At 34.6% G+C, this 12,206-nt stretch overlaps 1 protein-coding gene across 2 annotated transcripts; it reads left to right on the top strand.

The window, feature by feature from the left end:
- Nucleotides 1–2,387: 2,387 nt before the first annotated feature.
- LOC123537190 (neuronal acetylcholine receptor subunit non-alpha-2-like) lies at nucleotides 2,388–10,375 on the top strand. 2 transcript variants are annotated; one of them, XM_053528000.1, is made up of 5 exons: nucleotides 2,388–2,521; nucleotides 3,790–3,902; nucleotides 4,391–4,483; nucleotides 5,034–5,704; nucleotides 8,257–10,375. In XM_053528000.1, exon 5 carries the CDS (start codon nucleotides 8,615–8,617, stop codon nucleotides 9,590–9,592), a length of 978 nt encoding a protein of 325 aa, XP_053383975.1. In that variant the 5' UTR covers nucleotides 2,388–2,521; nucleotides 3,790–3,902; nucleotides 4,391–4,483; nucleotides 5,034–5,704; nucleotides 8,257–8,614; the 3' UTR covers nucleotides 9,593–10,375. The 2 variants fall into 2 exon arrangements, with proteins under 2 accessions (XP_053383975.1, XP_053383976.1); XM_053528001.1 differs by lacking the exons at nucleotides 2,388–2,521; nucleotides 3,790–3,902; nucleotides 4,391–4,483 and having other exon boundaries at nucleotides 4,922–5,704.
- Nucleotides 10,376–12,206: the final 1,831 nt, after the last annotated feature.

Raw genomic sequence — 12,206 nt, 5'->3', positions numbered from 1 at the left:
TTATGTTGGGTTTGAAGTCACTCTCAAAAAAGAAATAGGAAATGGCTGAGTATATTTTGTTCAGTTTAGTGTTAAAATTTATATATTAAAATTTTCCAATCAACGTCTTTCCGTCAGTATTTTTTTACTTCTTATTTTGAGAAGGCACAAAAATAAACATGTCATATTCTTACTCCTTCAGCCAGTAAAATAAAGGAAGTAGTCCCATTTATGGCACTACTTTTAAGAAAATTCTCAGTATGGTCAGACCCCTCAACCCTACCCCCACATTCCAGTACTTCATTCACACTGCTTCGGCATTTATGTTTTTGGCATCGCGATGCACCTGCACTGACATAGGCAATGCGGCTGCACTGACATAAGTTAGGATATATGGCAATGCGGTTGTATTGACATAATTTAGGATATATAGCAACGCACCTGCACTGACATAATGTAGGATAATATTGAATATTGAACCAGTCAAACCGAGTATGCTTCCAAAGGATCTAATATAGAGTTTATTACCTTTCCAACATCAAAGGCGATCCATCTAATTTAACCAACACCCTATGTCTTTTTTCATGTATGCTGTTAGAAACTTACCCGAGATGCTAAAAGGTCCGTTGCATAACACTAGATCCCCGTCGGAAACGTGCCGGCCCTCGGCTATGTGTCAATAGGCGTCGACATACCTTGTCGAACCGCAACATTTCTCATACTGTAAACAGTTATGACCACTGGTTTTTTTTTCTCGCGTTACTATGGCAAGTCCATGCAGCGCTTACATCCCCTAGAACCTAACAACTGATTTGGAAGAATTGATTTTTAAAATTTATGCTTCCCTTTTACATTCTATACATTTTGTGCTCATTATTTATTGTGTTATATGCAAAATCTTACCTAGTAAAAGTAATACTTTTATTAAAATGTAATTATAATGCACAATTTAATTCATATCGATGTTTGTAATGAAACTGTGCTTGGAACCAGTCTGCAATAGGTCTGGTTGGTTTCGTAATGTTTGTTTGATGAGCTACTTATCAGGAAGGAAATCTGATGGATCAATTCCCCAATAATATTCTGCCAGAAAATTGCCGTTATGGCCGACAATTTGTGCTACTGGTTAAACACGGTGTTAATTTAATAAAATTTCATTCTTCCCTTAGATATGGATTGCTGCGTCTGCTGAAGTGTTTTACACTATCCAACCTTGTTTTGGTGTACATCTCACATTGGCAATCTATAGAGACAGACGCTATGAAAACGTTGTCAGGTAAGTGTTACATTTTAGTTAACCCTTACCCCGCTAAAATTCTATAACGAACTGGTCCATCTTTCAATTTGGACAGTACTGTTAACTGTAAAAATGGGTGCTTACCAATAAGATATTGAATGAATGTCGGACAGATTATGATCAGACTGCACAAATGTGCAGGCTGAAGCTACACTGGTCGCAAAGGCAGACTCAGTCGTGTCCAGCATAATAAGTGTTAATAACGTACTCAACCTTGGGTTTCGGACAAAAACCATGTGTATACAATGCTTTACATTCTTTGCAACATAAATAAATGAAAATATTTCTTAAGTCATTTTACCATCCCACCTTCCAATGAAAGAAAAAGGAACGGTTGTCAAAGTAAAAGATTTTTCGCCGGGGCTATTTTAAAATATTTTTTTTCAACATTTGTACCTGTATATATAGAGCACGTGCACAATACGTCTGCCATGCCTTTTTAGCTCGACTATTCAAAGAATAGGTAGAGCTATTGGCGTCGGCGTCCCGATTTGGTTAAGTTTTTTAATCTAAGCTGGTATCTCAGAAACTACTTGTTGGAATGGATTGAAACTTCACACACTTATTTACTGTGATAAACTGACTTACATTACACAGGTTCCATAACTATAGTTTGCTTTTTTACAAAATAATGCCCCTTTTTCGACTAAGAAATTTTGTTTAAGATTTTATATGTAAGCTGGTATCTCAGAACCCACTAATGGGAATGGAATGAAACCCCATACGCTTGTTCAATGTGATGATCTGATATGCAGTGTACATGTTTCATAGCTCTACTTTGTATTTTAACAAAATTATGCGCCTTCGACTTAGCAGGTTTTTTTTTAAGTTTTTGTATGTGAGCTAGTATCTCAGTACCCACTAATGGGAATGGATTGAAACTTCACACTCTTTTCCATTTTCATGAGCTGATACACATTGTACAGGTTCCATAACCTTGTCTTGTAATTTTACAAAATTGTGCCCCTTTTTCGACTTTTATATTCATTCAAGTAACAAGGCTGTTGAATAGTCGAGCGTTGCTGTCCACATACAGCTCTTATTGAAGTAGTAATATATCACAACATTCAAAGGATGATACAATAGTAAATAGATCCTTGGTTTGTTGCAGGGACGCTGTTGTAATTTGTACCTCAATAGCGGGGTCGAGTCTGTTATTTCTGCTTATGTTTTCTTCTATTATCGGACACTTGGCGATGTTGGGAGACGTATCAGTTGAGTCTTTGATGCGAGCATTACAAATAGGTAGGTAATTTAACAAATTAATAGTAACAGACCACTTCATTTAATACCACAGCACGAGATTCCATGAGAGTTGCTAGCAGTTTTCTTCTGCCTGTAAACACGGGTTTGAAACCTAGCCTCTAAGAAAACAAATCTGACCACACGCACACACCATATGGTCGCCTGTATTGACAATTCACTGATTACAAGGAAATGGTTGTGTTGTTTGATAGTGTCATATCTATAATGCAAAGGTAATAAGGGGTCGTTTTTACAAAATTCGATGTTTTTAATTAAAAAACTACAGAAAACGGCAGTCCGTCAACAAACTGTACAGACGTGTTTACATTAATGACAAGGAATAGCACTGAACAAGTGCCTGGACGAGTACATATGCTGGCTCCTGGCTCACTTGTTGTTTCCAGCTAAACGTAAAAAATAAGATAAAACTCATCAGAAAACTTACCGATTACACACACCCGGTCAAGTTTATCCACCGCTTCTGTGACGAATCCTCTACCGTCGTCCGCATCTGTAAAAGCTATGACCAGTGTAAAGAATTACAAGACACACTTCTATGCTCAAATTAAAAAAAAAACAGTCTCTAAAATAACAAATCCCAATTTCTAAATTATTATGTTTGAAATACCTGAAGCATTCTGTTTGTACTTTTGCAGAATTATACGAAATATAAGAAAAACTATTTATATGTATGTTTTTATATACTTTCTAACGAAATATTGATGAGATATTATGCGGTTTTTCATCGTTTTTATTTTCCAAATGAATTTTTTTTGTTTTGTTTTAATATTCACTGGTTTTCTTTAACAATTTAGTATTTATCGGCAGTGACTTCCTTGTCATTTAAAGCCAAAAACAGCTTTTTAATAGCGAAATAAACTATTTTTCTGTCTTTTAAAATAAACATGGCCGCAATCTGCCAAAAGTACTTTTCATGCAGCATGTAAACATGTATTCGGAAATTTAAATCCGGCAACCTCGAGCAGTGAGACGAGAATTTCAGCAACTGCTCGATATTTTCTTGTTGGCGCTAGTTCTAAAATACTGTAAACAACGACAATTTTTTTCAGCCAATGTGCATTATTATAGTAAACATATTGTTTTGTTTTTTTATTTCCATCTCATGGTTTGAAAAAATATATTTCATACCATTCGATGAAAATTAAACAGAAATCAAGAAAACAACTTGATTTTCCATTATAAATATTTTTTTCCAGCGAAAAGAGACTTTGATTTTTAAGGTATATTATGTTGCTTCTATATTTTAGATATGTTTATAATGTTCAAAGAAGTGCCCGAAACTCTCTCAGCAATGCCGTTATCAACGATGTGGAGTATCTTCTATTTCTTAATGCTGGCCTTGATGTCGTTTGATATAGTGGTAATATTAATCTAAAATATAGAAATACAAGATTGTTTGAAGAAGTATTCACATCGGTTATATGGCGTAGATATTCATTGTTTTCATCTACAGTAAAACAATAATATTATTCTGTATATAAATCCATACAAAGGGGAAAAATGCATACGTTAAATTTTAAAAACCGTAATTTTACCTAAACATTACAAAGGTGAAATTGACATTCACCGGATACATTGCAAATAATGACAATTTCACAGAACGTTCAGTCTACTAATGCTTTTCTTAAGACAGGTAAATAATCAAATATGTACTACATAATCATATATGTGTATAGTATTTCCAGTCTACCTGCCACTTGTCATGACATTCATCAGCTTTTGTTGAATTTGTTGATAACGAATAACACTAAATAATTGATAATAAGCCTACATGGCCTTTAGTAGGTTAATCGCTATTTTCATTTCTTTTAATCTATTTTAATTTTTTTTATTTCTTCTTGGCTACAGTTACTTTTACTGGAAAGTATTGTTACTGCAATTATTGATGAATGGCCATCTGTCAGGAAAAGGAAGCGTGTAGACCTTGCGACAACAACATGCGTAAGTTGCTATTTATGGTTGTTTTTTTTTTTGTTTTTGTTTTTGTTTTTTCATTTTTGTTAAAACTGATCTATTTAAGCTACTTAAAGATTATTGTAATGTGGTAGAGACTGATCACAACCAAATCAAATGTAGGCCTCCGCACATCCGTGCAGTCTGATCATGGTCTGCACTGTTCACTATTCCGTCAGTAAATTTTCAGTGAACACCCCTTCATATAATAAATGGTACTGCCCAAATTCAATGATTTCAATCTAGAAACTTAGCACGGTAAAGGTTAAAACTCGTCAATATTCTAAATAATACTTTATAATAGTTACCGCGCGTTCTTCCATTACGTTCTAAATAGTATCTCTTCTGTTTTCATGTCTTTGTACTTGCGTTCGTACTGTGTATTATAAGAGTAATATCATAATTCGCGTAATTGTTTCTGCTGGAGTGTTGGAGTGTATACATGACTGTATCTGAGATAATTACATTTAACTAGTTTGGACCAAATGTTGTACATTTTGTATATTTAAGTTTACACGTATTTTGTTTTCTTTCATAGGGTGGTGTGTACTTGATATGGTTTTTAGATGCATATTGCAGTCAACTTTCGATTTTTCTCCTAGCTGTCCTGCAGGTGATTGCTGTCGGAGTATACCGTAAATATATATGTGGTTTTTTTGTTTGTTTGTTTTTTTAAATATAATCTCAAATCTTTTAAATACAATTTTAAATGTCGGTTTTCATTACGGAAATGCTATACACATGTGCTAACATAGACTTACAAAGTCTGTTGAGATAAAATAATCTGTAATAATATTAATTTCTTCATACTGACACTGATATTTTCTCAGAAAAACATTTTCTCTCTAGGCTCATCTCAACACAGAGACAAGAGATATTGTAAATTTTTTTCAGAAAGTGGTATCAGAGAGGGTTGATTTTATGGCCAGGTGCTTTACATTTAATGACTATAACGACTGATGCCAGTCTAGTGCTAAGACAGTTCCGGCGCTCCATTTGTCCTACGTCTTGTTCATCATTTCCGTAACAACATGTTTCTTTTTTTTATTTAGACAGTAATTTTGCTAACACTGAACAGTGCGATTTATAACGTATATCACGTGACTCAGAGACGAGACCAGCTTTAGAAGGAAAGAAGATAACTAACATAGAAATAAGACCAAGTCTTAATTATTGATTGTACTTTAATCAACACGAAAAACTCGCATTGTAAGTAATCCCGGGACTTTTCTCGCGACCTTTGTAAAGTTAAAAGTCACCACCTATTTAACCTTTAGCCTGCTAGCGGCAAGTGATCCTGCCTTTGCGACCAGTGCACCTTGGGGTCTCCCCCGATCCCATAATAAGAAGATTGAAGGTTGTCTCAACATCTAAAGTTGTGTATGCAACTTAAAAACGAACAAATAATAATCACGGAACTAGACTGATACATCGTAAAAGACTGTATAATGTATTTCCAAGCAAACTTTGATCGCAACACAAACATGAGAGGAATGCTGCGCAACTCATTAAGTCATTTTAACATGTTTCTCATATTTCTTATATCCTAGTGTTTCTTTTTTGCCGTAAATGTAATAAAGCTTTCTACTGGCTTAATAAGATTTTGTATCCTGATGTCCGTCAACCAATTTACTCTAGTTATATGACTGCAGGTGGATTGAGATGACCGGAACACCTCCCAATTAGCAAACAGGACATTAAACCCGCATTTATAAGGGTCATCTGGTAATTACCTAAACGAAATTGTTAATAAGATATTGTGTGGCAGTTCTATGACTTTACTCTACTTATAACGTCAAACTCACGTGTAAATAAGCAGATATTTTGAGGGAAAGTGGAGTACATTTAGAACTATTTAGTGTTAAATATACTTGAGATCAACATTTTTTCATACGTGAAAAAAAATCCAGAGAGAAACTACCTGTAGAAAATTGGAAGTAAGTGGTTTCTTATTTTTCTAAGCAAATTTTAAGGATTTAAATTCAGTTTTTCAGAACTATTTAATTTACTTATATTTTATTTATTTCAGTTTTCCATAACTTGTGTTCAAACATATTTGATTGCTTTCAGGATTTTCTTCGCATTTCTAGTTTAGTAATAAATAATTGCTTTCAATGATTTTCACATTTTTTCCTTAAAATTATTGTTACAATTCTCGGTTCATTCATATTTTTGTGATCTTAGTTTTCTTCAAATTTTGTCTAATCAATATTCTATTGCTACCAATTATTCATACATTGTTTACTTTAGTTGTGGTTCATTACTGTCAGATATGACTCGTATGTTTAGTTCAATCACATTTACAACGTTTCAGTTTCATTCAAATTGACTATTAGTTTAAATATTGCTTTAACCTTTAGTCTGCTAAATTTCTAAAATGGACTGGTCCATCTTTCAATTTGGGCAGTACCATTTATTATTTGAAGGGGATTTAACTGAAAATTTACTGACTGAATAGCGAACAGAGCAGACCATGTGCAGGCTGATCTTGGTGTGCACTGATCGCAAAGGCAGAACCACTTGCCGGCAGCAGGATAAAGGTATATCATCAATAAACGAGCAACATCTTAACAACAATCTGTATACCTGACCATTACATGTTCTGCCGTACTATCCTGTACAATGGATACTTAAAATATGCTAAAAAAGTTGTCCCCACTTTAAAAATGAATGCCATTTGAAAAGAAATAAAATAAATAATTGCTGAAAATTACGTTCCACCTAGTTATGTGAAATCATTATTTAAATACCTACATTGTTTAAATACTAAAAAAAACAAACAATAATAATAATAAAAAAAACACAGAGGTGCAATCACATCTTCACATCTAAATGTTACATTAGTCGCAGAAATTTGTATTAAAAAACGTCCAGTGTTCTTGGTGGTATTACATGTTCATGGCCATACTGTGTTTACTTATGCACAGACCTGGTTACACACATATCATATCAATTTTATGTTAACATAGAAACTGTGTACAGTTGTTCATATTTTCAAGTAATTAACATAAAATGTTGGCATAATATCTGTTCACCTGACATAAACAAACATCTAATCTGAAAAACAGTATGAGCCGCACATTGAGAAAACCAACATAACTTGCATTTGCGACCAGCACGGATCCAGACCAGCTAGCGCATCCGCCCAGTCTGGTCAGGATCCATGCTGTTCGCTTTTAAAGCCTATTGCATTTAGAGAAACCGTTAGCGAACAGCATGGATCCTGACCAGGCTGGTCTGGATCCATGCTGGTCGCAAATGCACTATGTTGGTTTTCTCATGGTGCGGCTCAATTATAAAGAAACGCTCCGAAAAGCATAAATTACGCATTTAACAATTTGACAGTGAAAAAGAACAGATAATTTCACGTAATACATCAACAAAGATAAGAATAAATTATGTTCGATTTGATATTTATTTAAGTAGATGATATAAGATATACACCTTTGTATATCATCACAAAATATATTATGTCTGGTTAATGTTTTAATTTTTCTATTATTCAAATAAAATAAAAGGCAAAATTGGTTAAACCACAAACGGTATTTTCTTTGAATGTAGTTCACCTATTTAATTTAGTATTCCACATTGATAATATTCACTTTTGATAAAATCAAAACAATTATAAATATTATTTGTAACACAAAAATTTGCTATCGTTCAACAAAAAATGTATGAATGTATACGAACTCATATAGGGAACATTTATGTAAGTTGCATAGATTAAGTTTGTTTTTTATAAATTCATTTTTTTATTTCAGGAATAAGAATAGGCGCACCGATGGTTCACGTGATATTCCATATCACATGGGTGTTTCACGACATTTCTGGACAGTAAGATTATTGACATTCGACGTGTTAGAGAAGTTGTTTTCTGTTACGCAACATCTCGGATTATTCTTCGGCGATTATTGATATACACCGAAATCAGTCGAAACCGAATTTCATCAGGAAAAATATGAATTTACATCCAAGATTTATCTTCTATTTTCTATCCTGTGCATTTCTTTTAGCTGGTTTGCCAAAGATATATTGTTACACAGCTAACGATACAATGACACTTCTGAAAGTGTTATTTTCTGATTATGACAGGAACATAAGATAGTTAAAAATCAGTCAATGCACGTGGGTGTGAAATTTGGACTTGGGCTGATGTCAATTAAGGAATTTGATGAAGTGAAAGAGTCGATTTCGGTCAATTCATTCTTGTATCTAGAATGGGTTGATGAATTCATGACGTGGAACCCAGAACAGTATGGCGGCATTTCCAATATTGTGCGCGAAAGCAGCTGGTTTTGGACACCAAATTTGGTACTTGTTAACACTTTGAACAAAATTGAAAAAATTGGCGACTCCTGGCAACTAATTCGGTTCAAACATGACGGCACTGCGAGCTATTATCCAGGAGAAGTTCTCGAAGCTTCTTGTACAGTCGATATAACATATTACCCATTCGACAGACACTCATTAAACTTTACGGTATGGGCGTCTTTGAGGTCAGAAGTGCTCTTAACGAAGATGAATGAGAAAGTTTATCTAATGCAGTTTTCAGAAAATGGAGCTTGGAATTTGGTATATTCAGACTTTCATATATCATATACCATTCATGGTGCCGTGAACTTGGATGTTTTACTTCTGTTGGAACGGAAGCCCCAGTTTGTTATCGTAAACGTGTTAATACCGATGATATGCTTAGTGCTTTTAAATGCCTTAACATTTCTCATGCCAACGGAATGTGGGGAAAGAATTTCTTTCAGCATTTCGGTGTTGTTGTCTATTGCAGTTTTTCTAACTGTAACAGGAGATACACTTCCTAAAACCTCAAACCCGATGCCCATTTTAAGTTTTTACTTGTTAACTGTATTGACTATCAGCGCCTTGACCACCGTAGCCGCCGTGTTTAGCATGTGGCTCTTCCACCGTGGCGTGTCATTGCCTGTGACCACTAGGTGGAAAATGCTTACAAAACGTTTTAGACATGACCGCAATAAAACATATTTAGGGGAGCGAATGATGGACTGCTGCGACAGTCAAGAAAAACAACGGCAATGCATGAAAAGGGTGCCGCTAGAAGTCAGTGCTCCAAAACAAATATGATGAAATCCGATGTCAGCTGGAAAGAAGTTAGTGCAATGTTTGACCACCTGTTTTTTAAACTTTGCCTAAGTGTACTTTGCGTTGCTACCGCTGTGTATTTAATACTTGTTTTAACCGCAGATCGTAGAATATTGCCTACATAAATAGGAGCAGAGGAGAGTAGTTGAATAACCGAATATATGCATTAAAATCTGCCTTTTAAAATTACGTCATCAGTGACATCAGGTAAATTGGGGGGGGGGGGGGTTATCAATGGCAACTGGAAAAATAATACAAAAACTGGATTTCACAATAACGATGCGAAAGTTTGAAAAATCAGAGTGAAACAAGACTATTATTACCCTTTGGCAGAAAATGAAGAGCAAACGTTTGCTAATACCTGGAAATGTTTACATATTGGCTATTTTTTTTATTCAAATTAGCAAGACATATCTAACAACGGTGGAGCAAATTATAAACCTTCTGAGTAACAAAATGCCATTTTAGAAAATACTGATAGACTGAGATAATTAAACGAATTATTGATATCCAAAAGTCATGAGGTAGAATTGACCTCATGACCGATATGACAAAATTCTATATTTCTAAATGTTACGTAATGATAATAAGTTTGTCAATTTTATATCCATCAACTTCAAGTTGGCATAATTTTATTATATTTCTTATATCTACCATACATTGTAGTTCATTCTTTTGACAGCTTTTTATAAATTCCATGAGTTTAAATCTAAAAATCTTACTTAAAATGGCTGTATATTTCCATTCAGTTGTTTTTTGTTTAGTGCTGTTTTACAACAGAAATTATTTTATTAGTGAGCACATAAATATTTCCCTAAAATGTGTGTGTTTCTGAAATGCTAAAACAAAATATTTCAGTACTTACATGAACATGACTGGATAGATAAATTTTACATCACACAAAACAATTTGGAAAACCATGTTCCAAGAAGCAGTCAAAGACATCTGTGGTGACTCTCGAAGCCCCCTACCTTTAAAGAGAAAAAAATCTCTTTTGCCGGAAATATTTATCTAAGACCCCTAAAACACGCACAGAATTCACCATTTATGTTTATGTGGGATGTTTTAGAAAATATCTAGATGAGGACCCACGTGTCATCCTTACTTTTATACTTCGTTTTACAGAATTCAACAGTTCCGTGCTGTAAACAATCTCGGTGGATTAACCCTAGATTCTACATTACGTCTTGTCATTATAAATACGTTGCTCAAACTCCATTTTTATGAAAATTGAGTATGATATACCGTTGGATTCGGGATTTCAAGTCCAATCTCCAGCTCTATTCCATTCATTGATCTGACAATTCTACTTGATATAATAGCATGGAAGTCCTTCTTTGTTTATTAGAACTGAAGTTGAAATTAGTATTACAATGTCTTATGTCCATTACTATATGGACATAGACCATTGTAATTCTAAGAAATGTTAAATTATAGTGGAGATAGAGCAGTATAATAAGAAATATTGCATTTCAGTGGAGATCACGTGACAATCTTTTGCAAAAATTCTTGAAAAATACTGTAACATTATCCACATAGTTTTCTCTCTTACATAGTGCTAAGTCCTGTTGCATCATAATACTGAACAAACATAGCTATCATTTGTTATCTTAAGATGTTCTGTATTCAAAAGCAATGTAATACTGAACGTTTGAAATGCAGGAATTTGGAAAAAGTTCTATCTCCAAATGAAAAGCTTAATTTGTCAAAAAATCGAGATACCGGTAGAAATCATGAAAATGGGGCACCTGAAGTTGTTACCAAAGCAATGTCCAGCCAAAAAATCTAGATATTTTTTCATTTTTATCACAGAAACTAAGAGACCAAATGTTCAAAGTCAATTTCCCACAAATTACCAAAATGGAGTTAGAGCATCATAATAATGACAGGACGATTGTTAATTTTAAAAAAAAATAAAACAACACAATGTTATTGCATAAGAAGCGTCGTTTGAGGCCCCTTTCACCTGCCCAGGAAACTACATTTTGATTGTTTTTATACGAAAACTATATCTCGGGAGGGGAACTCCGAACTCCCCTACCATTTTTATAGAAGACATTCCCTCCGTTTATCCCTCTCTTTTGTGCGTAATGTAAAAATGAGCACAGTATTTAAAAAAGAAAACTACCAAAATACGTTCCATTCTATGACCCTTAACACATATGTAGATCTACAACGCATTTTGTTGCTATTAAATCTCGGCGACTACCAAAATGCGTTGCTACCGTTTTTAGCATAGGTGCTAGACACATAACCAAATATTTACTTAATAGACCTGTGTGTGTGTGTGTTCGGGTTTAACGTCTTTTTCAACAATTTTTCAGTCATAAACGACAGTGTCTACTTGTAGCAGTGAGCACAATGCCCAACTTTATAGTGCTGCCTCACTGGAATATCACGCCGTAGACACGTGGCATGACACCCCACCCAGTCACATTATACTGACACCGGGCTGACCAGTCCTAGCACTATCCTCTTAATGCTGAGCGCCAAGCGAGGAAGCTACTAGTACCATTTTTTACGTCTTTGGTATGACGCGGCCGGGGATTGAACCCACGACCTCCCGCACTCAAAGCGGACGCTCTACCACTAGGCT

This window comes from Mercenaria mercenaria, chromosome 17, assembly GCF_021730395.1.
Source record: "Mercenaria mercenaria strain notata chromosome 17, MADL_Memer_1, whole genome shotgun sequence".
In the NCBI taxonomy this organism is placed as follows: domain Eukaryota; kingdom Metazoa; phylum Mollusca; class Bivalvia; order Venerida; family Veneridae; genus Mercenaria; species Mercenaria mercenaria.
This window is presented reverse-complemented; position numbering and strand designations above follow the sequence as displayed.

Coding starts and splice junctions, on each gene's coding strand:
- LOC123537190 (XM_053528000.1), top strand. CDS start 8,615: ATGCACGTGGGTGTGAAATTTGGACTTGGGCTGATGTCAATTAAGGAA.